Source organism: Mastomys coucha, unplaced genomic scaffold (genome assembly GCF_008632895.1).
Source record: "Mastomys coucha isolate ucsf_1 unplaced genomic scaffold, UCSF_Mcou_1 pScaffold6, whole genome shotgun sequence".
Lineage (NCBI taxonomy): Eukaryota > Metazoa > Chordata > Mammalia > Rodentia > Muridae > Mastomys > Mastomys coucha.
Window position 1 is genome coordinate 128,805,312 of NW_022196912.1, and position 27,570 is coordinate 128,832,881.

Consider the following 27,570-nt stretch of genomic DNA (forward strand, 5'->3'; position numbering starts at 1 on the left):
CATCAGACTGGCGGGGGGCGGCGGCCAGCGCCATCTTTGAGGTGTGGTGCTTCGCAGCTCTCCACAAAATCCTTTGGTGATGTGAGGGATTCATCGAAATACAGCCTTATTACAATGAAACCCAATGTCTAAAAATTGTTCTTATTTTGGGCTTGTACCACAGTAAGAGCCAAGATTTTAAACTCTGCTAAATACAAAACAAACAAAAAGACTATGTATTCATGTTCATTTAAGAAAATACTAGTAGTGGTGTATTATTTTTAAGTGTACAGCTAATATGTTTGGAGTTATTTAAAATTTATATTGAGAAAAATGTATTTTCACTATTGCTGTAAACGAGCATCTACATAAGACTTAAATTGATTGTTGTTTTATATCAAACAACTTTTATAATACTTATTTTTGTTGTTATATTTTATAAATTTTAAGGAATATGACAAAAAAGATATTGTAGTTATTGAAGAGGGGTCTCTGGAAGGAGTGGTGGTACAAAAGGGGAACAAGAATGTGATTCAATTCTATTTACTTAAAATATGTTTTTAAATGTTAACAAATTCAGATAAATTGAAATCATGTAACTTTTCTCATCATAATGCAATAATTGTTAAAAAATATATCAACATAAAAAAGACTTTCTTTCAGAAAATAGACATATTAGACAAGCTGTAATGTGCCATGAACAATGCTTTGACATAGAACTCCTGCCTAGCACATACATGGAAATGACACAACTTGCTAATAGTAGATCCAGAGGGTATTGTTAACCTCATGAGAACTGGTGTTGGTCCTATAACTGATACAACCATTTGAAACTCAACCCATTTGAAACTTAAGGATATGAAACACAAGATGTATGCCATATTCAAGTATTAGTCTTTGAGATCACTAAAGCTTTTTAGCCTTGAAGCTTTACATGTGCTTCATGAACTAAAAGGCTCTTTTATATGGACTGGGTAATCAGATGCAATTTGCATCCTCTCACTTTGATGTTAAAAATTTAATCCAGCTTACACAGAGCTTTGCATTGCTTCTTATAGTCCCATATCAGACACTGATTTAGTGAAGACATTTTTGGCCCACCTACATAGCAAACAGCACCTAAATACTGGTCCATAAGGTGGGCTTATTTGTTCCTTCAACAACTTAGATATGGTTAGATACTATAATAAAACTATGTCACGAAGACACAACACAACTACATCTTAATCAAGAATGCATGCACTCAATTGAATCTTGGAAAATGTGTGTTAATGATTTGTGCCAGCAAAGTTCTTTTCAGTTAATATTTAATAGCACTATTGAATCCTAATGAGGATATGAGATCCCCAAACTACTTAAACGGGTCTGACAACAATTCTCAACTAACTTGAAAGGCAATCACTGAGCAATTAATAAGGTACCCTAAAAAGCTAATGAAAATATTCATTAAAATGTGCAAAGAATTTACCCAAAGTCAAATACATGGCAAGCCTGATGAGCAATGTGCTGACAACCGAAAGGCTTTAAGAATTATACTAGACAGTAAACTCACACTTTTGTGCTCCTGAGATACAGCAAGTCAAGCCTCTGCACTGATACTCCTTGGCAAAGGGACTTTGAGACTGGCCACTGCATAACTCTGGCTTTAGTAACCATAGAGTTTCAGTTACCATTATTGAGTTCACACATGCCCACCAGTGGGTAGTAGGAAACATATTGTGCTCTCCTTTTCCTCTCTGAACTCATCTGCAGTGGATTTCAAAGATTTTCTCGCCCAATCTTCCTTTTGTAAACTCATCCCATTATCCCAGCTTTCAACACCAATAGACATTCCCTGGGAACATACCAATTGAGCAGACCAAGGAATCATGTAAGCTAACTGAAGACTCAATCACTCCTTTCCTCTAAATACAAATCCCCCACACACTCTCATACCCAACTCAATAACAGAGCACTTGCTACAGCCTTAATCCTCCCCAGTCCCCACATCTCCTGTGGATCCACAAACCTTCCCCTCCTAACTTTCTTTCTCCAACTCCAGCAGGCACACCCTGCTATCTCACAGGCCACTCCTGCCAGGGAAGCAGGTAGGCTGTCTGTAGATCTTCCCCTCTCCTTCTGTTCCTCCAGATCCAATCCCAAGTCTCATCCTAGGTTCTATAGCCTACCTTCTGAGGATGCTTCACATTACTATATATCTTCATTCCAAGGAGTCTAAATAAGGAGAGCCTGATGGAACTCCTTGCTCTCCTCCCTCCTGTGAAGCCCTGCAGACCACGAGCATATCCTCATTCCTAAGTGTAATCTCCTATTATCTGGAAACACATTTTACCTGGAGTCTCCAATGGCCACACCTACCAGGTCTACAGAAAATTGTCTACTATAAAACACACAGCCACCATGCTCTCCTAAAGTCTAGATGGAAAACATAAGCCAAGGAACAAAACACCACCCAACAAAGACAAACCCAGTTATTAGCACCTAAACTTATAATCTCCCAATCCCAAATGCTCTGGCAATGGCTTACAAAGCAGGACAATGTATCCCAATCCCAAATGCTTGGGCAGTGGCTTACAAAGCAGGATAATGTATCCCAATCCCAAATGCTTGGGCAATGGCTTACAAAGCAGGACAATGTCTCCACCAAGCCCATATATCCTACCACATCAGGCCCTGAATATTTGAACATAGGTGAAGACAAAGAAAAAGACCTTAGAGCTGCCTTATAAAGATGGCAGAAGTCTTCAAAGAAGAAATGGATGGATCCCTTAAAGAATTTCAGGAAAACACAAACAATGGGAGGAAAAAAAATAAAACTAAGAACCTAAAAATGGAAATAGAATCAATAAAGAAAACCCAAACTGGCATAATTCTAGAAATAAAAAATGTAGAAATCGAACAGAAACTACAGAGGGAAGCTTCACCAACAGAATACAAGAGATAAAAGAGAGAATCTCAGGTGTTAAAGACATTATAAAAAAAAGATGAATCAATCAAAGGAAATGTTAAATCTAAAATCTTCTGACACAAAACATCCAGGAAATCTGAGAAACGATGAAAAGACCAACTATAAGAATAATAAGAATCGAGGAAGGAGAAGAAATCTAGCTCAAAGCTCAGAAAATATTTTCAATAAAATCATAAAAGAAAATATTCCTAACCTAAAAAAGGAATTTCCTATCAAGGTACATGAAGCTTAAAGAACACCACATAGATTAAACTGAAAAAATAAATTCCTGTCAGCATATGGTAATAAAAATACTAAACAGACAGAACAAAAAAGAACATTAAAATCTAAAAGAGAAAGAGGTCAAGCAACATATAAAGGCTGACTTAATAGAATTACAAATGACTTCTCCGTGGAAAACTTAAAAGCCAGATGTGATACAGACTCTAAGAGAGCACAAATAAGAGCCAAGAAGTATACCCAGCAAAACTTTCAATCATCATAGATGGAGAAAATAAGATATTCTGTGATAAAGTCAAATTTAAACAAAATTTATCTGTAAGTCCGGTCCTACAGAAGGTGCTAGAAAGGAAGCCTCAATCTCAGGGGGTTAGCTACAACTATGAAAACACAGGAAATAAATAACCTCAGACCAGCAAAGCCAAAAAAGGCAAGCACACACACACACACACACACACACACACACACACACACATCACACTCACACACACACATCACACTCACATCACCACCACCATCACCATCACCATTACCACCAGCAGCAGCAACAATAAAATAGCAAGAATCAACAATCAGAGATCATTGATATCTTTCAATACCAATGATCTTAATTCCCTGATTTAAAATAAAAACAGACTAACAGAATGGATGGAGAAACAGGATGCATCCTTCTGCTGTAACTAAGAAATACACTTCAAGAGCAAAGAAAGACATTACCTCACAGTAAATTATTTAAAAAATATATTCCAAGTAAATGGACCTAAGAAGCAAGCTGGTGTAGCCATTTTATTATCTAACAGTCTTCAAGCCAAAACTAATCAGAACAGGTATTCACAAAGAGATAGTGGGAGACTTCAATATGCCACTCTCACCAATAGACAGACAGAAACTGAACATAGAAATGCTACAGCTAGCTGAAGTTATAAACCAAATGGACCTAAGAGATATTTACAGAACATTTTCACCCAAGCCCAAAGAAATATGCTTTCTTCTTAGAACCTCACAGAACTTTCTCAAAAATTGGCCACATCCTCAGACACAAAGTAAGTCTCAAGAGATACAAGAAAATTGAAATAACTTCCTGAATTCTATCAGACCACCACAGATTACAGAAATAAAGAAATTAAAGACTTGTAGAATTCTTTGAAAGCAAACACACAGTATATCAAGACTTAAGGAACAAAATGAAAGTTATCCTAAAAGGCAAGTTCATAGCACTAAATTCCTACATTAAATAAATAAATAATAAATAAATAAATAAATAAATAAATAGAAGATAGAGGAGGTATCTCACACTAACAACTTAACAGAACACCTGAAAGCTCTAGAACAAAAGGAATCAAACTCAAGGCTGAAATCAATAAAATAGAAGCAAAGAAAACAATACAAAGAATCAATGAAACAAAGAGTTGGTTCTTATAAAAATCAATAAGATCAACAAACTCTTATCTAAATTATCTAAAAGGTAGAGAAAGAATATCCAAATTAACAGAATTAGAAATGAAAAGGGGAATATAACAACAGACACCAAGGAAATCCAGAAAATCAGAGGACGTACTTTAAAAACCTGTACCCCACAAAATTGGAATATCTAAAAAAAAAAAAAATAGACAATTTTCTTGATAGATAGCACTTGACAAAGCTAAATCCAGATGGTTTTAGCACAGAATTCTACCAGGCTTTCAAAATAGGCTTAATGTCAATACTTCTCAAATTATTCCACAAAATAGAAACAGAAAGGGAAATTACCAAATTATTTTATAAGGCCACAGATACTTTGATAGACACACACACACACACACACACACACACACCACAAGAAAGAGACTTACAGACTACTTTCCTCTGTGAACATAGATGCAAACATATTCGATAAAGTATCTCAAACTGAATCTAAGAACACATCAAAATGATAATCCACCATGATCAAATAGCCTTCATCCCAGAGGTACAGGGATGGTTGACAATGGTAAATCAATAAATGTAATCCATCATACAAACAAACCAAATGGCAAAAAACACATGAGTATCTCATTAGATGCAGAAAAGGCCTTTGACAAAATCCAACAACCTTTCATGTTAAAAGTCTTGAAGAGATTAAGGACACAAGGGACATACTTCAATATAATAAAGACAGTTTACATCAAGCCTATAGCCAATATTAACTTAAATTGAGAGAAACTTAAAACAATTCACATAAATCTGGAAGAAGACAAGGTAGCTCACTCTCTCCATGCCTATTCAACATAATACTTAAAGTTTTACCTAGAGTAATAAGACAACTACAGGAGATCAAAGAACAAATTGAAAGAAAACAAATTAAAAAGGAAGAAATCAAAATATGTTTATTTGCAGATGTATGATAATATTTATCAGTGACCCTAAAAATTCCACCAGGAAATAGCTACAGCTGCTAAGCACTTTCAACAAACTAGATGAGTACAAAAATAACTCACAAAATTCAGTAATACTTCTATATACAAATGACAAGTGGACTAAGAAAGAAATCAGAGAAAGAACACTTTTCACAATATCCTCAAATAATATAAAATATCTTGGGGCAATTCAAAACAAGAAAGTGAAAGATTTCTATGATTAAAAAAAATTCAAGTCATCAAAAAAAGAAATTGAAGAAGATATCAGAAGATGGAAAGAAATCACACATGTTCCTGAATTGGTAGGATTAATGTAATAGGAAAATGTCCATCTTCACCCACAAATCAATGAGGGTGAACTTAGCTGTGACTCACTTCACTGGGGATATGGAACCTGAAGAGGCCATCTCCTGTAGCCAGACAGGATCCCAATGGAGTAATAAAGACATCAATCCCACCCACAAAATTTTCAATTCAAAATTTATTCTGTCTAGCAGAAATATGGGCACAGGGGATGGAACAGAGACTGAGGGACTGGCCAACCTAAAACTGGCCCAACTTGAGACACACACCATGGGTAAGAACCAATCCCTAACACTATTAATGATACTCTTTTATGCTTGCAGACAGGAGCATGTTGTTCTCTGAGAGGATCCACCTAGCAGCCGACTCAGACAGATACAGACACCCATAGCCAAACAGTGAATGGAGCTTGGGGACCCTTTATGGAAGAATAGGAGGAAGGATTGCAGGCCTGGAAAGGAATAACAACTCCACAGGAAGACCAACAGAGTTAACTAACCTGCACCCCTGTACCCCTGGGTCTGTTTTGTTTTGTTTTGTTTTGTTTTGTTTTGTTTTGTTTTGTTTCAAAACAGGGTTTCTCTGTATAGCCCTGGCTGTCCTGGAACTCACTCTGTAGCCCAGGCTGGCCTCGAACTCACAAATCCTCCTGCCTCTGCCTCCCAAGTGCTGGGATTAAAGGTGTGTACCACCACTGCCCAGTGATCATTTTTTTTATAAGTGCTTTGCTTTTTTTTCTCCATTAATTTATTTATTCATTCATTTTAACATCCCAATCACTATCCCTTCTCCTGGTGTCCCCCTCACAGACTCTTTTCCCATTCCCCACTCCTCCTTTGAGAAGACAGGAGCCCCTCCTGGGTATCCCCCAACCCTGGCATATCAAGTCTTTGCAGGGTTAGGCATACCTTCTCCCACTGAAGCTAGACAAGGCATTCCTGTTGGGGAATGGATTCTACAGACAGGCAACACCTTTAGGAACAGCCACCACAGGTCATTCTTATGAAAGTGTCCCACTCTGTTGAAACTATGAAAAAAAGACATCATGAAATGTGCAGGTAAATAGATGGAGCTAGAAAAAAAAATCATCTTAAATGAAGTAACCCAGACCTTGGAAGATAAATACATTATATATTTGTTTATCTGTGGAAAAAAATCATCTTAAATGAAGTAACCCAGACCTTGAAAGATAAATACATTATACATTTGTTTATCTGTGGATATTTGTCATTAAATGATAATCAAGCTACAATCCATAGAACTAGAGAAGTTAAGTATAGAGAAAGGGACAGACACACAGACTTCTCTGGGAGGGGGAAATAGAATAGATTTTATGGGTAGACCATGGAAGATGGAGTACAGGAATGGGAGAATCCTGTGGGAAGGGAGAGGAGAGATGGGTTTGACAGAGGAAATGCAGAGAAAGACTGAATTGAAGGGCATTTGAGGGGTTTTATGGAAAACCTAGTGCAATATGAACTTTATAAAATATATGAACTTGGTCCTGTTGAAGAAGATTGAGTCTCAACTGGCCATCTCTTGTTTCCAAATGAAGCTTCCAGTGCTAGGACAACTCAATTTTATCCAATTGAGTTGTTGGCCAAAGGGGTTCCATGAAAATCCACAAACTACCCAGACCATTGCCAAGAATTTAGGTTGTTCTCCACAAACTGACAGTGAGGGCCCCATTGCTGAAGACAACACCCACAAAACTCATTGAATATGAAGTCAAGATGGAACCTACATAGAGCCTAAATTCTAGTGTCTTCAGTTCAGGAAGGTACTTTGCAGAATACCAAAAGATGAACATAAATACCAAGGCATCCACAAAAACTTTAATATACAATCTTTACTTCCTGAAAACATGCTAGGTCAATAGTGGCACAGAGCTTGTAGGAGGGACCAACCAATGTCTGATATGACTTATGGCCCACTCCTCAAGATGCAGCCCACACTCAACACTCCTTGGATGACCAAAAACCAGACAGTAGATAGTCCAGAAACCTAGAATAAAATAGAATAATGCTGGTATAAAAAAAGAAAAATAAAATGACTCAATGATATTCTGCTATCTTCATAGATCAGTTCCTTATTCACCCATTATCAGAGACACTTCTTGCTGCAAAAGATGAGAACAAATGCAGAGATTCACAACCAGACATTATAAATATAGTGCGAAATCTTGGAACACATGGCTCTTAACAGAAGGTCTCTGTCAAATCTCTCCTCAGAGTTCAGGGAACCCCTTAGGAAAAGAGGCAGAAAGTGTAAGACCCTGGGGTGGTGGAGAACATCAGGAGAACTCAGCCCTCTGAATTAACTGAGCAAGGCTCCTATGAACTCACGAAGCCCGAATCAGCAAGCACAGGGCTTACACGAGTCTGTACCAGGTCCTCTGTGTATGTATGAATATATAGACTATAACTTTCAATTTAGAGTTTTTCCGGGAGCCCTGAGTATGTGGGCCTCTGATCCTTGTGTCTTCTCCTGGGGCTTTTTACCTCCTGTTGGCTTGCCTTGTCTGACTTCTTCAATGTGATGATTTCTGTTTCATTTTATACTTTGTTTTGTTATGTTTTGTTATCTGAGCTCTGTTCTAAGGAGAGACAGAAATGGAGTTGATCCAGATGAGAGGAACTGGAATGAGTAGAGGAGACTGTAATCAGGATATATTATATATGAGAAACGAATCTATTATTAATAAAGGGAATTTTTTTTTAAAAAGGACTTTGTAGGAAGTGGGAGGGAAAAGAATTGTGGGTGTCTTAGTTAGGGTTACTATTGCTATAACAAAAAACATCATGGCCTAAAAGCAATCTGGGAAGAAAGGGATTATTTGGCTTGCACTTCCACATCATAGTCTATCATTTTAAAAAGTCAGGGCAGGCACTTAAACACGGCAGGAACTGGAGGCAGGAGCTGATACAGAGGCCATGGAGGAGGGTGCTTACTAGCATGTCCTCCACGGCCTACTTAGCCTGCTTTATTATAGAACCCGGGATCACTAGCCCAGAAATGGCACCACCCACAATAGGCTGGGCTCTCCCCCATCAGTCACTAATTAAGAAAACAAGCTTGTCTACAGCCTGATCTTATAGAGACATTTTCTTAATTGAGGTTCCCTCCTTTCAGATAGCATATCAAGTTTCCATAGAGCTATCCAGCATGGTGGGTATAAAAGGTAAATAATTCCCTTCTAAAGGCACAGAAGACATTTTTTAATCAATTCATATATTCCAGGATTTCTTTCCCTGAGCCAATGTAAACAAACGGCTGCTTGTTCCACTAAAGTCTATTTTAGGAAACCAGTGGGTTTACTGGACTTACAAACAGAGTGAGCATTGTGAGGGTGCTTTTCAGGCCAGCAGAGAACTAAGGGTACCTACTAGCTAAGCAGGGCCAGCTACTTGATACAGAACACGGCCTTAGTGTCTCTTCTTATCTGTGACTCTGTGTGGTCTAAATGTACCTCATACTGAAAATGAAACATTTATTTCTTATAATTCCCTCCTCTTTTTCCTTTACTTGATCAGTCTTTTTAGATTTATATTAATTTTTTTAAAGTAATATAATAGGACAGACATTCTGTTCTAATAGGTAAAATATTAGGTTATAGTAACACACTTTGGACATTTGTTTGTTGGATGTTGTTTCAATGAGAATTTTTTGTTTGTTTAAACTCCTTTATACAAGAAATAATGCAGAATGGAACTAGAAAAGGTCATCCTGAATAAGGTAACCCAGACTCAGAATGACAAACATTGTATGTACACACTTATAAATGGATATTAGCTGAAAAGTAAAAGGCAATCGTGCTAAGGTCCGCAGACCCAGAGAGGCTAAGTAACAAGGGAGGGAGCGTAAGAATCTCCCTGGGCAAGAGAAATAGAATAAACTTCATGGGTGGACTGGGGCAGGTGGGCTTGGGAACAGGGGAATCAAGTACAGTAGGGAGAAAATATATTGGAAGAAATAAACAGGATTGTGGAAGGCATTCCAGGGGCAAGGTGGAAAGCTAGTGCAATGGAGACTCCGTGGGATCTATGAGAGTAACCCTAGGGAAGACTCCTATCTATGAGAGTAACCCTAGTGAAGACTCCTAGTGGGGGGGAGGCACAATCTGAACCGGCCATTTCTATAACCAGGCAAGACCTCAAATGGAGGAATTGGAACACCAACACAATCACAAAACCTTAGACCTACAGTTTGTCCTATCTGCAGAGTATTCTGGGACCTGAGCCTAGCAGGATTGTCATCCAGAGACTTCATCCAGCAGCTGATGGATGCAGAGTCCCACAGACTAGCATTAGGTTGAGTTCTGGGAGTTCTGTGGAAGAGGTGGAGGAAGGATCAGAAGAACCAGAGGGATCAGGGATACCACAGGAACATGGCCTACAGAATCAACTGACTGGAGCTTGTGGAGGCTCTCCGAGATCAGAGAGCGTGTAGGGGTCTAACCTAAGTCCTCTGCATATCAGTTATTGTTGAGTAGCTTGGTCTCTTGTGGGATTGCTAACAGTGGGAACAGGAGTTGTCATTGATACTTTTGCCTATTTGTGGGACCCTTTCCCTCCTGGATTGCCTCATACAGCCTTGATGTGATTGAAGTCTTATTGTAGCTTGTATGCAGTGTTTGGTCCCTGGAAGATCTGTTTTTCCCTTAGTTTCTAAGTTATTCCACTCTGCATTCTCCTTCTAATCTAAAAAGTGTTCTGTCTAAAAGCTTCTCCTCAGCTCAGTTCCTCAGTTCAGTTCTTCTCACCTCTGTTCCTCTCACCTCAGTCCCTCAGTTCTGACTCTTCTCTTTGTCCTCAGTTCTTAAACATCTTTCAGAATACATGATTACATGTTAAAAAGTTAATCACAAGTTCACACAACAAAATCAAATCATAAATTGAAACAGAAGTTTACAACAGAGACTGTTTACATGCATATCCATTAGGAGTAATTATCTAGCTAAATATCTGTCTCAGCTTCACAGAGTCACTGAAGGTTTAAAACCATAACTAAGTTAGAGTGAAGTTTTGTATAGATAAACCCAGTCAATATGTTATCTTCCATCCTAGTACTTATAATAAATATTTAGTTCCCTTTTTATGACCTTTGGTTAATTGTTCTATAACTTATCAGAGTAGGAGAAAGTCTGGTTACTAAGAGGAATTAACTGCTGATACTTGGGAAACTGGCAGAATTCTCATCAAAGTTTTGACTATCAGAAAAGGACCTAATAGCAGTCCCACTATAAATGAGCTTAATAATCACTGATATAATTTTAGGAATTCTTATAGGTTCATCATAAAGTCTTAAGTCACCTATTTATCTATATAGCATCACTATAAGACAGTACATCTTCGTGGATCTGCATTGATCTGCTCTAAAGGGCTGTGCTATTACTTAGTGATTATTATATATGAGTAATAATAACAGTAAAAACATTAACATATGCTTTATATGACAATATAACAATATAAATGGATCACCAATTACTAAATTCTCTGCTAATATATTAGCAAGCGTCATTAATCTTAAAGGGCCTTGAAAAGTGTCCCATTAGAAACTGTATTATACGAAATAAATTCTTCAAGCAAGCATAGCACAAGCATTTCCCTTTCTACTAGCATCATACTAGGTACGATCCTGATATCCCAAGCCATTTGTAAGATCCATTTGATGCTTCCTTTCCTAAAAACTAGTGTTAGCAGGGAAAGAAGGGTTTCCTTTCAAGCTGATTATGAGGGAAGGGTGCATCCTCACTGGCCCCTGAGCATGTTAATACCTGTTTGAAGCGTGCTCTAGCACACACCGCTCTTTTAATTTCTTAAAATGGACACTAGAATAGTTTAAATTGAACCTCTCATTTGTACTGGACACTGCTGACTTGGGAATGCTTCCTATCTCAAAACCCAGAAAGGAGATCCGAGTCCAAACAAGTTCTAGGAAATATAAAAATAATTGTCGTTATGTTCTCTGACTTGTGGATCATATGTGTACACGTGTACAAATGATGAGTCGCGAGGCGTAAAGAAGAAGGAAAAGCCACAGGTCGCCCTGGAAACTAAATCCTCAGAAGCCCACTTCTAAAGCAGTTTCAGCACGGAACTTGCCCTTCGGACCTCATTCGGCCGTGGGTTGGTGCTACTTGATGTCAATCAAAGCCACGAGGGCGGGGCGTGGGTGGTGGCCGTCACTTTGGTAGAAGAGTGTTGGCTGAGAACCCCGCTAATCAAGTTCACAGAGCAAAGGGGCGGGTCTTGACAATCTCGCGAGTCTACATCCCGTACACGACCTTTGTGTTGGAAAATGTGAGCGTGGTTTCCAGCTTTTGGAAGCCCCGGTGGCCCTTACGAAATCACGGGTGCTGGAGATGCAGGAGAGCCATGGAGATGGTGAGCGATGATCGCGAGGCTGCATGGAGGGTTGGGTAGGCGGGAGTCTGCGCTCCGAGAGTCGCCGGACCAGGTCGGCTCGGCCTAGGGCGGAGTTGGGCGGCTGTGCGGACCTGGCGTCCTCGGGTGCCCGGGAAGGGAGGAGCAGAGCAAACACTGATTTTGCTTCCAGTCCTTTCCCCTGCAGCGGCCTCTCTGTCTGCAGCTAGCCGACTGCTGGAGATGGCCTGAAGGAGCATCAGAAAATCCAGTCTCCGTGACGGAGGTTCCTGAGGGACAGCAGCTGGGCGCTGGGTCTTCCTTCTCCCACCGTTTTCCCGTTTCCCCCTTGCCTAGTGGATGTTCTCAGCTCTGAAACCCTTTTCCCAGCTTGCAAATATGTGTGCCATTCCCGATCAATATCAGTTGACATACACCGTGGTGTATGTCAATCAGACAGCTTTTGACATCGTTTTTCTAAAGATTTAATGAATGGCACTTTATTATTGTTTTTTTTTTAAGTTTTTGTATCAGTATATATTAATTATACTGAGTTTCATTATGACATTTTCATACGTGCTTATGTATTTTGAACATGTCCTCATTATTTCTCTCCTGTCCCTCTCCCACGATAACTTATCAACTGTTCACTGCCACAAATCCTCAGGGAGTATTGTCATTGAGGACAAGGGAGTATTGTTAGGTCCAGTCCTTTACAGGTCTGCACATTTAATCACATCTGCTGACATTTTGGATGCAAGGGCCATATCATACCTGTGAGATATCCTCAGGATGGCATTTTGTAGGAATTTGTCTTTTGTTTCTTAACAGTTCCTCCTCTCAACACCCTGGGATTTGTTTGTTTGTTTAAGTCTTTTGAGTTCTGTGCTTTCCTCTGTCTTCTATGCCACAGATACCTTCCCACAATGCTCTTGGATTGAGCTCTGCTTTAGTGATTTCCTGCACCTGGGCCTGGCACCTGGGTCCACAACTGTTATGTGCTTGTCCAGCACATTGACCACAGTGCCCTCTCCTTACACAACAGCCTGAGCTGTGGGGTGCAGTGAGGCAGCAGCAGGATGCCCTGAGCCCGGTAGACTCTGACCTAAGAAGCCCTTTTGTTTTATGCATGTCTTGGTTACTAAGAACAGTATTGAAGTCAACATGGTGGGGTAGTCATTTCTTCAACACTATGACTTCAATCCTTTAGTGACTGCTAGGTTATATGGTCATTCTACTTCATGCTTTTAAAAACAGCTGCACGGAATCTATAGTTTAAACAGTTCTGTGCCCAGGTTTCCTTTCGAACACACAATGATTACTGAAATCCTTTTTTTTTTTCTAAACTCTCCTCTCATATTACATGCCATCTGCAGTTTCCCCCCCTCCCTTCCTCCCAGCCCGCTCCCACATTCCCTTCTCCCAGATCCACTCCTCCCTTGAGAAAAGAGGCCTCCCAGGAATATCAACTGAACATGGCATAATAAGTTATAGTAAGACTAGGCACATGTCAGGACTGGACCAGGCCAACCTAATAGGGGGAAAGGGATTCCAAAAGAGTCAGAGACCGACCATGCTCCCACTGTTAGGAGTTCCACAAGAGCAGCAAGCTACACAATCATAACAGATATGCAGAGGGCCTACATCAGACCTTTGTAGACTCCCTGATGGTCACTTCAGTCTTTGTTGGCCCCTGTGAACTCTGATCAGTTGATTCTGTGGTTCATGGGACACTAACTCATAATGCTGGCCTAGCACCTGTTGCCTGTGTATTGAATCACTAATTCAAGTTCTTAGAATCCAGAGTGCCAGGTAGCCACTGGCAGAGTATGCTCTGAAACTGCTTCCTGGAGTAAACAGCAGTTGGTGCTTCTTAGAGGTGTAGCCCAAAGAAGCCAGAAGATTTACCTGGGCTCAGCTCAGTTCCCCCTTCCCCCAGAGCCTAGAGGTGTAAGATAGAGTCCAATGGAAGGTGTTAACTTGGATCCTTTACTATGCAGACAAACTCTTTCTAGGGAGAATAGGTAGACCTGGAGTAAGTAGTGTTGCCAGCATAAGGAGAGGGCCTGGAGAGTTCGGAGTTTACACTCAGGCTTCCAGAAGCCCACTAATGGGTAAGACACAGGAGAATTTAGAGCTCACGGCATATCTACAGGTCTACATGTCAGACCTTATCTCAAAGCAATAAAGACACAACCTCACAAAGTTGGCAGTGAGTTTCATGACCCTGTAGACTCAGCTGAGAGAGCGCTGGCAACTAAATGCATTCAGATGACCAGCACAAGAGCTGACTTAACACAGATCGGAAGACTGTGTTCACAGACAAATGTGTCCTTTCTTTACTGCAACCCCAAAGCTTTTTCTTTCAAACCCTGCAAACTTTCTTGCATTTCTTCTCCTTGGCAGATATGAACAAAAATGTAAATCAGTCTTGTTAGGGCGCCATGATCAGAGTAAAACAGGGATTCCACTGAACCTGGCTCTGAAAACCAGTGAAGTCATTGGGTTTGTGTATAGGTACACCGGTAACTGCAAAGCTGCTATGTCACCAAGAAGTCTTATCCCATAAGGCGTGTCCAGAACGTAAAGGCTGGAGCATGGCATCCCACTTTAAATTAACCTTTTCACTCTGTGGTGTTGTGCAACTGGAACAAAGGAGGATGAGGTAGGTGGCGTCCCGGAATCAAGTCCCATGATGCCCCTGTCTCATTCCAGTCTCCTAGGAAGAGGAGTAGCCACATTGTCTTTGTGATAGACCTAATGATTACTGTGTTTCTTTGCTTTCTTCTCATGCCTGATTGACCAGGTTAACTTAGTCCTGGTTATCTCTGTCCTATCTTATGATAGTGGAAGAGATAATTGTTTTATACCATGAGGGAAAAGCTATATAACACCCTCCCCTTTGGCCTTTACTAATGTGGATTACATAAGACATGTGGCTCTGGGAGCTCTGGGCTTGTTCAACAGCTCTTGGAGACTTTATTGTTAGCCTGCTGCTTCTTGGTTCTAGATTCAGCTTCATAGTCACAGCCAGTTCTTTATACTATTCATTCTGTGGCCTGGGGCTGATGTCAGAGAGAAAGCTGACGGTGACCCAAGAGCAGCAGTAGAGAGCTTGTCAGCAAGGGAGGGGGACATGATGCTACTGACAGTGACCCAAGAGCAGCAGTAGAGAGCTTGTCAGCAAGGGAAGAGGGCATGACGCTAAAGCAGAATATAGGCTTTTTCTCTGTAGATTTATAAGTTTGGAGGACTCCCTTTCTGGTTACATCTATCTTTGTGAGATAGGGGTCTTAGCTGTCAATAGTGTATGCAAACTGTATGTGTGTTATGTATCGCATGTATAAAAAGGATTCTGTTTTTCAGTATAGCCATCATCTGAGCCATGTTCTGATCTAGGCCTACAGGTCTGTGAAGAACTGAAGAAGCACTACTAAAACATCTGTTCGCTTGAGAATGTACCATGTGCACGGAGATAGTCTTGGCACCCATTGTAGGAGCCAGCTGAGTAAACTGGAGGCTTTCTGAGTATCCCCTGCTTGTTCCAATGAAACCCTACAAATTGAGCCCCCTCTCACTGGTGTTGTGAAAGTGATCTGTCAGAAACATGAATGGATACATTTCCAAAACTGATTATTTTTACAAAGTATTTATTAGCTGCTCCTACCAAGCAGTCAGATATTCCTTGACAGCAACCATTAGCAATTACAGATTCTTTTATTATAATATGCATTACTATTATAAGTGTGTGTGTGTGTGTGCCTATCATATAATGGTTACAGAAGGGTTAAAGATTACAGAGTTCAAAGAGGCCTTATTGCAGCCAGAGATAAAAAGCTGGCACATATTAAAAGGCCATTACAGGTGACGATATCAGCAGCTGTGGGTGTACACAGGAAACAGTTTTGTGATGGTTCTTATACAAGATGAGGAATTCTTTTCAGAGACCTCTCCTCTGGTAAAGCTGGGATTCTGTATCACAGAGAGGACTTTCAGGAAGAGCCAGTATGTACCAGACTCAGGGTTTGTCAGGAAGAGGTTCTGACATAAACCTGAGCATGAAGGTTAATAGAAACAGGTTCTCTGAAAGGGGAGGATACACCCATGTGTGCACATAGACTTCTTTCTGTACAGTCTGTAATAGTTGCCCTATAGTAAACAGTTATTTTTAAGATTTCAGTGCATTCTGAAGTTGCACCTCAAAAGGTTGCTGAAGAACTTAAATGAGATCATAGGCCACTTCCTGTTATGCACATAGCTTTTGAGGAATGCATGAATAGTTAGTGTTTTTAATGTAAACAGCAATTAATAGTCTTTTGAGAAATTCTCAGAAAGTAGGTGGGATAGTTCGAAGGCCATATTTGGAGATTGGCTATATTTAGATCCTAAGCATTGTTCATTGGTGTTTCAATATTTTATTTGAATTCTCTGTGTATAAAAGGAATTTTGTCTCTCTGAAAGCAGCTTTCACGGCAGATTCTGTTCATTGTAGTTTGTGACTTTTATCTGAGTCGACATCAAGCAGACTCCAGGGTGAGAGGTTCCTTTGCCCTCATTGTTCCCTCAGTTCCCCCATCCTGCTGACCTGTCCAGCTTGATATTAATGAACCCATGTGCTGAGGAAACAAAAAAGCCCTGCCATTACTAAGGAGCAAGATCATTCCCAAGAGAGACCATAGAAAGCAGTGAAGCCCCGGGAAAATCTGGGTTATTCTATGATTCCTTGACTGGGCAGTCAGGTGTCCTTATGATGTATTCTAGATGAAGGCTTGATCTGGACTTCTAAGTTAGTGTGTGTGTGTGTGTGTGTGTGTGTGTGTGTGTGTGTGTGTGGCGTTTGTTTTTGTCTCCAGAGTTAGTATTGAGTACTTCACAAAGTACCAAATAGAAGACAGAACCACAGTCCCTGCACTCACGTTCTCATAGTCTCTTTCGGTGGTAATTCAGAATGTTTCTAAAAAGCCGTGAAGGTGATTCGACCGTCACAAGGTTTTTCATTTACTTCTCAGCTTATTTTGCTTTATTTGGGTCTTTTATGAGAGTTCATGATTAATATGAATAAGCATAAATGAGTAAATTTCAGCCCCTGAGAACTATGCCTTTCAGGAATAAAATTGAACATTTTGATAGACGTGGATTAAAATGAGACTTTAGTGGCATCTACGTTTAGTGTCCATTGCTCTCCATTTTCTAATATGGTGACTGAAGGCATAATGATACATGGGTATAAGTGACAAGTTCATGATGAATTCTCATCATAGGTATCATCTAAGAAACAGGTCTTTGTTGGTCTCACTTTAAGAATAGCGAGGGTTTCACTACCAACCTTGTCATTTTCCAGTTTTATTTCATGAAACAAATCAACTAAGAAGGTTTAAGATGTGTCCAGCCTTCTAACAGACGTTGTCATCTACACAGTTCATGTTATAGAGCTGCTTAATCAGTTCATCAAATTACAAAACAAAAAACTCTAAGCATTTACCTAGACTGTAAACTTTTTGTACTGGGCCACATTCATAGCTGTCCTGGCACTAAACATGGACCATGGATGGATCACATCTAGATGCCACAAAAAGAGTGTGGTCCGAGACCGCTTCTGGAAGGGCCAGAAGCCCTTCTGTTCATGGGTAACACTGTGCAGGTCTTTTCCTTCTGTTTCTATCAGCTTACCTGGTACCACAGGCTGTTGAGACTTGTATTTAAGACAAACTTATGTTTGCTGTCATTGACAGTGCCATTCTTGGTTTTGTTCCTAATTGTCTGAGAGTTGACTCTGTAAACCCTATACATTTCCAAAAATTATGTATTATTGTTTGTTGAGTTATTTATTATGACATAACAAAGAAATGTTATATTCTCTAAAAAGGGTAGGATAATATAATTTTCATTTTGAGGAATGAAATATAAGTGCTTCAAAAGTTTGTTTAATTGCTTTAATCACCTGAGTATTTTGTGATTTGTTCCAACACTGAATGTTGTCATTTAAAATTGTGGATATACATAGGAAGCAAAAACCTGACACTCAGAACTTCAAGCTAAAGAATCTCAGGGGTGGAAAACAAAGAGATTCATAGGAAAAATGTGTCTCTGGTTAGGGGCAGTGGAAACCCATATTCAGAATTCAGAAACATTTGTTTCTCTACCTTACTTCTGGTTAGTATGGTTTTGTTTGTTTCTTTGTTTTTATCTTAAGCTACTTCCTCTTCTAATATGAAATAAACATCGTGCAATAGATTTTCATTTTATTCCAGCTCAATATCACATATTCATAATTCTTTACCATTCTTTATTTTTAGCCAAAGAAGCAAATCTATTTCCAGTATGTTCAAATTAGACCTTATGATACAAAACAGTTAGTAAATGACTAAAAAGCTACAGCTTTGGTTGTAGTTTGACATCCTTAAATACATTCTTAGTGGTATTATATTTTTAAAAGTATTTTTTTAAAAAGAAAACAGAATCTTCCTTAAATAATATAATTCCAGTTTGCACTGTTGGCTTCTGTGGAGTTATGGGTAGCCTTGAATTTACATCCTTCTGCCTCTACCTACCAACTGCTAGGATTAAAAATGTGTGCCCCTACATCTTGATTAAGCATACTAGGAGGTCAGTGTGTGTGTGTGTGTGTGTGTGTGTGTGTGTGTGTGTATGTGTGCGTGTGCATGTGTGTGTGTATGCGTGTGTGTGTGCGTGCGTGCGTGTGCGTGTGCGTGTGCGTGTGTGTGTGTGTGTGTGTGTGTGTGTGTGTGTTTTAGTCTGACCTCAGGAGAAGCCTAGGGCCTTATGTACTTTATATCACTGGGAAATACACACACAGCCATAGTGTATTGTTTTAGATTTATAGCTATTATTTTTATTTTTAGAAATAAAGTATAAATATTATTTGGTCAGTTTTCTTTTGCTGCCTTTTTAATATATTTCCATTCCCAACATCATGTGAAAAGTGTTTGAAGCTTCTTTTAGTTTTTTAATTTTATGTTTCCATCTTAATCCTGGACCAAGTACATTTGGTTAGAACCTAGGTTTGACCATTTGCCATTTTTTGACAAAATAATGTAGGGGAAAAAATAAAATCATTCTCATGAAAAAATTATTCTAGCTATACTTCCTCTCATAATAAAATATGTGATCACTTTAAAAATCAAATTGTACCTCACAGTTGCTAACGAACAGCCTTGGACACTCAGCATTACTACTGAACTGTGTCGTCAGAAACTCTGACTCCAGTCCAGAACACCTGAATGAGAATCAGCATCCGTCTAATTCACTGTGGCTTTCTAGTCTCATTTCCTCTGTTACACAGCAGATACTGTTGTCTGTTAGTTTATACAGTGCGTGCTCTGATAGTAATGCTCTGCTATCTTAAATGTCATACAATTGTAATATTTACACTGGTTTGGTGGTGTAAATATAAACAGCCCCTTGTTGAGCAATTTCAGTTTCCTGAATCATCACTGTTCTAACTCACTTCTTCTTAGCTGACACAGAACTCTGGTCATCTTGGATAGCACAGAACTTTGATCTTTTTGGGTGACACCAGAACTCTGACAGTGTGGTATTTGTGTTTGTTTTTTATTTCAGGAGCAATTGACCTTCCGTGATGTGGCCGTTGACTTCTCTCCGGATGAGTGGGAATGCCTGGACCCTCCTCAGCAGAGGCTGTATAGGGATGTGATGGTAGAAAACTACAGAAACCTGGTCTCTGTGGGTGAGGACAGCATCCTTGCAGAGCTCCCAACACACTGCCACCATTTCATGTTTCCTTTCAAAAATGAATGCTGTAGCCTGTGCCTTTCATAAGCAGTGCAAACTTGAGCTTTAAAGAATAGTTGTGGGATCCTTGGCATACATAAAAAATGTTCCCATTTATTCTTGTCATTGTCCTTTTCCTCTTTCTGGAGTCACTATACATCCTGCCTTTAGCCTAGTGGTAATTGCAACAGTTCCATGGCACAGAACATTCTGATCTACATATTAAAGTCTAATTTCTCCTCTTCAGCTTTGATTTGACTGTAGTTAGAAGTGAAGCTCAGCATTTGCAAATTGGAAATGTTGTCTTATATGTCTTTTAAGGAATTACATTTGTACAGTGTTGTTCTTAAATCTTCTACTGAATCTCTTCTGTTGAGCACACACTACTGAGACACATACCTCAGTTGTTGCAGGTGCAATCATAGTATAGGTCATGTTCTCTTTTTGATAACCATATCTTACAGTCTCTAAGTCATACCTGGTTACCTCTCTAGAGACACACAAAAGAGCCTTGGGACATAAAGTGACCAAAGACAGTGTTCCCAGGTGGGTTTGTAAGTAGGTAGGTAGGTAGGTAGGTAGGAAGGAAGGAAGTACCGAATGAAGCAGTAGCAGTGTTCCCAGGTGGGTAGGTGGGACTGAATGAAGCAGAGGACACAGGTGAGAGGCTATGTGTCTAACACTACAAGGTTGTATAATACTGCACTGAGTGCATATTCCAGATTGTCTCTATCTATGGCTGTCAAGGGGAAGTGCTCTCACTTTGCTGTTATGAATAATTCTGCAGTTAACCTTAAGGAAAAATATGTCTCCATTTGGACATCACTGAATATTTATTGTGGCACTCTTTGATACTGTTACAGTTTTTCTCTTCCATGGTTAATGTCCATTACTTCATTATAGTCAGAAATGAACTTCAGTACTCTCCTATCTGCTAGAACTTGTTTTGTGTCCTACCACATAGTCCAGGTTGATTTTGTGTATGTCTGTAAATCTGATTGTTTATAGTATTTTTCAGGGTTTGTTTCCTGATTAGTACTCTATATAGTTTTGTTTTACAATATGAAAAATAGGGATGTGAAATCAATATTATTCTGGTACTTTCAATATCTTACTTCAATTCACAGGGCTTATATATTTGAGAAGTGGGAAGTGTAGTGTATTTATTACAATTACACCCTCCTAGAAAAATGTCCATTTGTGTTTATCTTTGTTATAGTTTCTGTGGCCTTGATAAAACACCATTACCAAAGGCAGCTTGGGGAGGAAGGGTTTCGGCCTACAGTTCTACATTACAGTATGTCACTGAGGGAAGTCAGAGCAAGAACTCAACAGGACAGGGATGAAAAGACAGGAGAGGCCCATACAGTGGTACAGCTTCCTGGCTTGCTCCTTGCTGCCTGCTTTCGCATACACTCCAGGACCACCAGCAATGAGCTGGGCTCACCCACATTGGTCATTAGGCATGAAAATGCTCCCTGTGCTTAGTCACAAGCCAGTCTTATGGAGCTATTTTCTTAATTGAGGTACCCTCTTCTCAGAAGACTCTAGCTTCTGTCTAGTTGATAAAGAAAAGGAAAAAAATAAGTGTGTTATTTTCTTTCATTAGTGTTCCTAACTTAAATTGTACCTTATTTTCATATCTTTTTTCTTCTAAAAGTATATTTTTTATACCATAATTATGGCCATATATCAGCTCTTTGGCCCCTTCATGATTTTTAGCATACCTGAATCCTTACATCTAAAAGAGTCACCTATGATACAGCATAAATTTCTTTCCACCCCCCTTTTTTTTGTATGCACTAATGACAAAGTAATCTCTAGTCCATACAGATTTTCTTTATACTTACATTTCTCTTTCCTGTGATATTATTAGTAACACAGATGTTTTATTTGGAGTGTATCAGTGTGTATTAACAGGTTTATAATTAAGCTTTCGCTTTTGTCTTTTTAATTCTATTCAGAAATTAAAAGTGTGTTGTGCATCTTCCTAATAAGTTCATGGAATTCAATTTCGCTGTACTTGATTTTCCATGGAGCTTTACAGTTTTATTATTTGTATTGCCCATGGTAGTAGGGAAGTCTAGTGGTGGTGGTCATTTACAGTGTATATGCCTATATTTTCCCTTGACTTTGTAGTGGGCTGGCTGGGTAACAGTATGTTTTAGACTTTGTTCCTTCAGCAAGTTCACTGTGTCCTCCATCTTATGTCTGGATTGCAATCTTTCTTTTAAGAGCTCTGCTGAGGTCACGTTGGAGCTTCGTAGAGCGGCCACATCACTTTTACTGCTCTCAGGATTACCTTTGTAACTTGTGAAACATAGAGTCTAATGCATGGATCAGTTTTAATACATGCATTGTCTCTCAGCATGTAGCAACTCATTAAGGTGCTTAAATTCTGACGTTTTTCTCCATCATATTCCTAGTTTTCCACCATTACTTCTTACTAAATTCATTCCCTATTTTTTTGCTTATAACTGTTTATTTCTTTGTCCATAGTCTCATTTTCTTGATTTTAGTATTTTATCATCCATTGTCTTTCAGATGGTTGTTTCTATGTATATAATTTATAAATCAGTTTTTGAATAATGAATTTGCAGTATTTTTCATGTTCTTCCCACCGAGTCAGTCATCTCTGTATACTGTGTTAGCATCCATTGAAATTTGTCCTTTGAAAAAGTATCAGCAACAGATTATAACAGGCATGGGGAGATGACACGTGGAGACACCTTAAAAACTGAACATGCGTTTATTACAGCAAACCCCAGCAATAGTAGATCACTCTGTCGATAAGGCCACCAAATAGAGCATTTAGTGTGGCATGATTTGAAGTAGCCAAGATAAAAGTTAATGTCAGTTCAAATGCATAAATGATTTGGGATCTTAAAAGAGAGCTTAGTATTTAAACCACTTTTGGTGTTGACCAGTGTGAGTTCTCAGCACACACACTGAGCAGCTCACTACTGCCTGTCACTCTAGTTCCAGAGGGATATGATGCCTCTGGTATTCACAGGCATCTACACTAACACACACACACACACACACACACACACACCTCTGGAAATAATAAAAAGAATTTTTAAAAGATTGTGTGGTCCATATGCACAGTGAATTAATATTCAGCAATATAAGAGACATTCAAAATCACTTAACTTTATGCAGCATGGGTAAAAGTGCAGGACTTAAAATGAAATCAGGCAGACACAGGAAATGAGCATCCTAATGTGCAATCTGAAAAGTTAATCTCAGAAATGAAGTGAGTGCAGGTCGGTACATGACCAGTGACTGTCAGTTTGAGGGATTGTTGAAGTAGTAGTGGTCAAAGATGAATATTACTAAAGTAAACATAAGGCTACTAGACATTAGCTATTTTTTAAAGATCTAGATTTAACTGAAAAAAACAAGATTGGCATGCAAACATTCAGAATTTTATAGATCATGAGTATATTTAATATATATTCCTTGAGAAATACTAGAGAAATTGATGGTTAGTGTTCAAGTACAAAAATTATGTTTTTTGAGATGATAATGTGTTAAGTAGATTTAGTCATCCCAGTATAAATATATACTTAATATATATATATATAGATTAAGTTTATTTTTCACTGAAATCAACAACAAACAATAGTAATTTGTTTTATATTCAGAAAGTTACTTTTTTCTCTACAGGATATCTTCATTCATGGTTTTGATTATTGAGGACTCCAAAACCTTTCCTTGGGAGACAAACCTGTTGTATGGAGTTTTGTGTCCTTATTCAAATTTCATTAGCTAGCGTGGGCTCTCCCCCTGGTGACAGTTTGGGATACCAAAATAGTATTTGCCTTGGGTCTCAGTTTTGCAAAACTTATGTAAAATATACCTGGTAACTCTTCTCTGTTATTATAGATAGCCAGGTTTCAGACAGGCCCTACAGAAGCAAAAATAAATAAAAAAGGTCATCTGACTCATTTTTTTTTCCTGATAGAGATAGAGATTTGAATTAGAACTGTGCTTGACAAAAGTAACAAACTTCGCTTCCTGCTACACTGAGACTGCTTGGCTTTTTGCTTCCTTAGGGTGCCGAGATTCCTTACCTGGTTATGGGAGTATGCACAAGTTTAATTTTAAGGTGTTTTGTTGTTTGGGGTTTTTTTATTGTTTTTGTTTGTTTCAGTGTGGTTTGATTTGGTTTGATTTAATTTGGGTTTTTTTGTTGTTGTGGTTTTGTTTTTGGTTTTTTTGTTTGTTTTTTTAGTTAACTTTCAACCTTTGCTACTGTGATTTCTCCAAATGTTTCAAATATGGAACTCCAGATGTTCCATTCTGGTATAACTTCACGTGTGTTTATAAATTGTAATCACTAGTATCTATTCAGTTAATTTGTTTGTTTTTATTTATTTCAGCTCTTTCTCATCATTGTACCCAGAACTTATCACCAGAACAGATCCTAAAATATTCCTTCCCAAAAGTGACTAATGGAAGTGACAGCCTTAAACATTTATACGTAAGGGAAGACTTTGCCAATGTAGATGAGAATAAAGGAGCAGCCTGCCATGATAGACATAAGCAATGTCTGATCACAAGCAATACCAAAGACAACAAAGATCAAGAACAGAAAACAGATCTGGAAAAAACTCATGCTAGGCCAGATACTTTTGATGAGCCATGTGTCTATAACTGTAAATATCCACAGGAAATTCTTCAGCATGACTTAACTTTGAAAGAAAGTTGGGAAGATCTGATAGATAGATTATTGTTTCACTCAAACAATTCCATAAACAAAGAATTAAGAAACCGAGGACTGATCTCTAAAAGTGATCAAGTCCAGTCTTCCTATCCTGAAAGATCCTTACTCTTCAGTCAGCAAATACCTGTCTCCTGTGGCCAAGAGCACAATTCTAGTGATTGGGGATTGCCTGCTACTGATCCGTTACTGCATAGCCAAAATCTAGTTACAGATGTTTGGGAAGCCCCTTACATGTATAAGGAAACTAGCAAAGCTTTTAGTAGTGGATCTTTACTAAATAGTTGCAACGATGTGGATATCTTAGAGAAATCTGGTCAGTGTAACAAAGTACATAATGACTTTGACCATTGCTTGAGTGCCAACAAGCATCAATGTACTCTTCCAGAGAAGCTTTTCAATTGTGATAATTTCTTTATTCAATGTTCAAAGCTTACTATTCATCAATATAACTATATTCAAGATAATCATTACAAGGATGTAGATTGTGACACAATGTTTAATAAAACTTTAAATGTTACTACACGTAGAAGTCAGCATTCCCAGAAATCCTACAAATGTAATGAATGTGGCAAAGCCTTTAAATATTGCTCAAGTTACAGAAAACACAGCATAATTCACACAGGAGAGAAACCCTTTAAATGTAAATTATGTGGAAAATCCTTTACCCAGTGTGCAAGCCTTAAAAAACATCAGAGAATCCACACTGGAGAGAAACCCTACAAATGTGAAGAATGTGGCAGAAGCTTTAACCACTACTCAATTCTTGGTCAGCACCAGAGGATTCACACAGGAGAGAAACCTTACAAGTGTAAGCAGTGTGGGAAGTCCTTTACTCAGTGTTCAAGCCTTCAGAAACACCAAGTGATCCACACTGGAGAGAAGCCCTATAGATGTGCAGAATGTGGCAAATCCTTTACCCAAAACTCAACCCTTAGTCAACACCAGAGAATTCATACTGGAGAAAAACCCTACAAATGTGAACAGTGTGGAAAGGCCTTTACTCAGTGTTCAAGCCTTAGAAAACACCAGAGAATTCACACTGGAGAGAAACCCTACAAATGTGAAGAATGTGGCCGAGCCTTTAACTGCCGTTCATCTTTTACTAAACACAAGAGAATTCACACAGGAGAAAAACCTTATAAATGTAAAGACTGTGACAAAGCTTTTATCCACTGCACAAACCTTATTCAGCACCAGAGAATCCATACAGGAGAGAAACCATACAAATGTAATGAATGTGGGAAATCCTTTAGTCAATGTTCAAACCTTAGAAAACATGAAAGAATTCATACATGAATAAAACTAACAGATGTACAGAATCTAGTAAATCTTTTATCCATAGACAAAACCTTGTGTAATGGCCTATAATTCAAACTGGGGTGAGTCCTGCAGAGGCAGGCAGTGTAACAAAGTCTGACTGTTATTACAGGTCACTATCAGGGAACTAATTGTTCCCTTAGGAGAAACCCTACAAATCTGAAAAATGCCAACTTCTTAAGGTTTATAATCCTTTACCAGACACCACAGAACTCAATTTAGAAAGAAACACAAATGATTTTTTTTTAATGTGGAAAAAATTTAATTGTTGGCTATCTCTTACTAAACTTTGAATTCACACATGAGACAAAAACTGACAATTGTGTAGAACCGGATAGTTGTTTGTAGCTCTTCAGCTTTCATTAAACACAGAATTTCACACCTGGGACAAACCGAACAAGTGACAAACTTTTACCATTTTGCACCTAACACCAGAGTTTATACTAGAATGAAACACTACAAACAGCTGTTTCAAAGCCTTCATCACATCAAGGCACCATGCTTTTTAACATCAGAGAACATAGTAAGAATTTCAGTTTTGTCCCAAGTGCACAACTCCAAGAACAGTACAATATTTGTGTTCTGTGCAAGCCAAAGTGTAATAGAACCTTGGTTAATATATAGGCTCTCTTAATATAATTGGTAATAGAAGTCTACAAGTATATTTGTACATTTGTTCTAAAACCTTTGTTTCTGGCTTAAAATTTAAACTATTCTGGTAGAAATTGGCTCTCAAAGCTCTCATGGAATACTATCAATAACTCAAAACCTATGATTGTTTCACATATTAAAAGTTTCTAAATGTGCTCAGGAAAACAAGAAAACACCATTCTTACATAAATCAGAAGAACAAGACTCATTTATAATGAGTGCTTGTAAAGAGTGTTTTTCTGAGCACTAGACAGTGCATTTTCTTATCCAGGAGAGAGTACTAGATGACAAATATCACTAATGCATTCGTGGGCAATGATGGGGTTCTATTAATCATTCACTCCCAGGATCTTTAAGTGATTTTTCCTAAATGGGCATGATGTGGCGGGCTGAGAGTTTCAGAATATTTGTGGACTGAGACTGCTAACCACCCAGAATAGGAGGGAGGGAAAATACCCTTGAGGTTCTCATGCAGTGCCAGCCTCTAATTGTGACCAGCTCCAATACAGCCATGCCCTTGCTGAACATCCAGTCCCTGTTAGACACAGTAAACAGCACATGCCGAGAATGAGCAATACAGAGGTCTTACTGTTTCTTGAACAGACTGAAGGGTGGTACCAACTAGCAGCACAATATAAAATAGTTGCTGCTGCTACCATCTGAAGTCAGACAGCCTGGTGGAACACAGGCTCAGTCCACTGCCAGATAGGCATATGACTGTTCGGTGTTGGCCCCACTCGCAAGGTTCACTACCAAACCAGGAGGGCACATACACTCCACAGGGTTCACAAGGGAAGGATCCCAGGGCTCCATAAGCACCCCTCATTTAACTCCATTAGCCCAGGTGTCGCGACCACCCTCGACCAGCAAGAATGATGCAACACACTCTCGGGCTCTTCTCCAGCAGTTTAT

General features: G+C 39.0%; 1 protein-coding gene across 1 annotated transcript; it reads left to right on the top strand.

The window, feature by feature from the left end:
* The first annotated feature begins 12,109 nt into the window (after positions 1 to 12,109).
* LOC116080021 (zinc finger protein 254-like) lies at positions 12,110 to 26,038 on the top strand. Its single transcript, XM_031356226.1, has 3 exons — positions 12,110 to 12,230; positions 19,791 to 19,917; positions 24,347 to 26,038. The coding sequence occupies exons 1-3, from the start codon at positions 12,222 to 12,224 to the stop codon at positions 25,984 to 25,986; spliced, it is 1,776 nt and encodes a 591-aa protein (XP_031212086.1). The 5' UTR covers positions 12,110 to 12,221; the 3' UTR covers positions 25,987 to 26,038.
* Positions 26,039 to 27,570: the final 1,532 nt, after the last annotated feature.

Excerpts from the sequence above, each read along its gene's own strand:
- LOC116080021 (XM_031356226.1), top strand. Across the intron at positions 19,918-24,346 it reads CAGAAACCTGGTCTCTGTGG|CTCTTTCTCATCATTGTACC; the intron begins GTGAGGACAGCA and ends TATTTATTTCAG.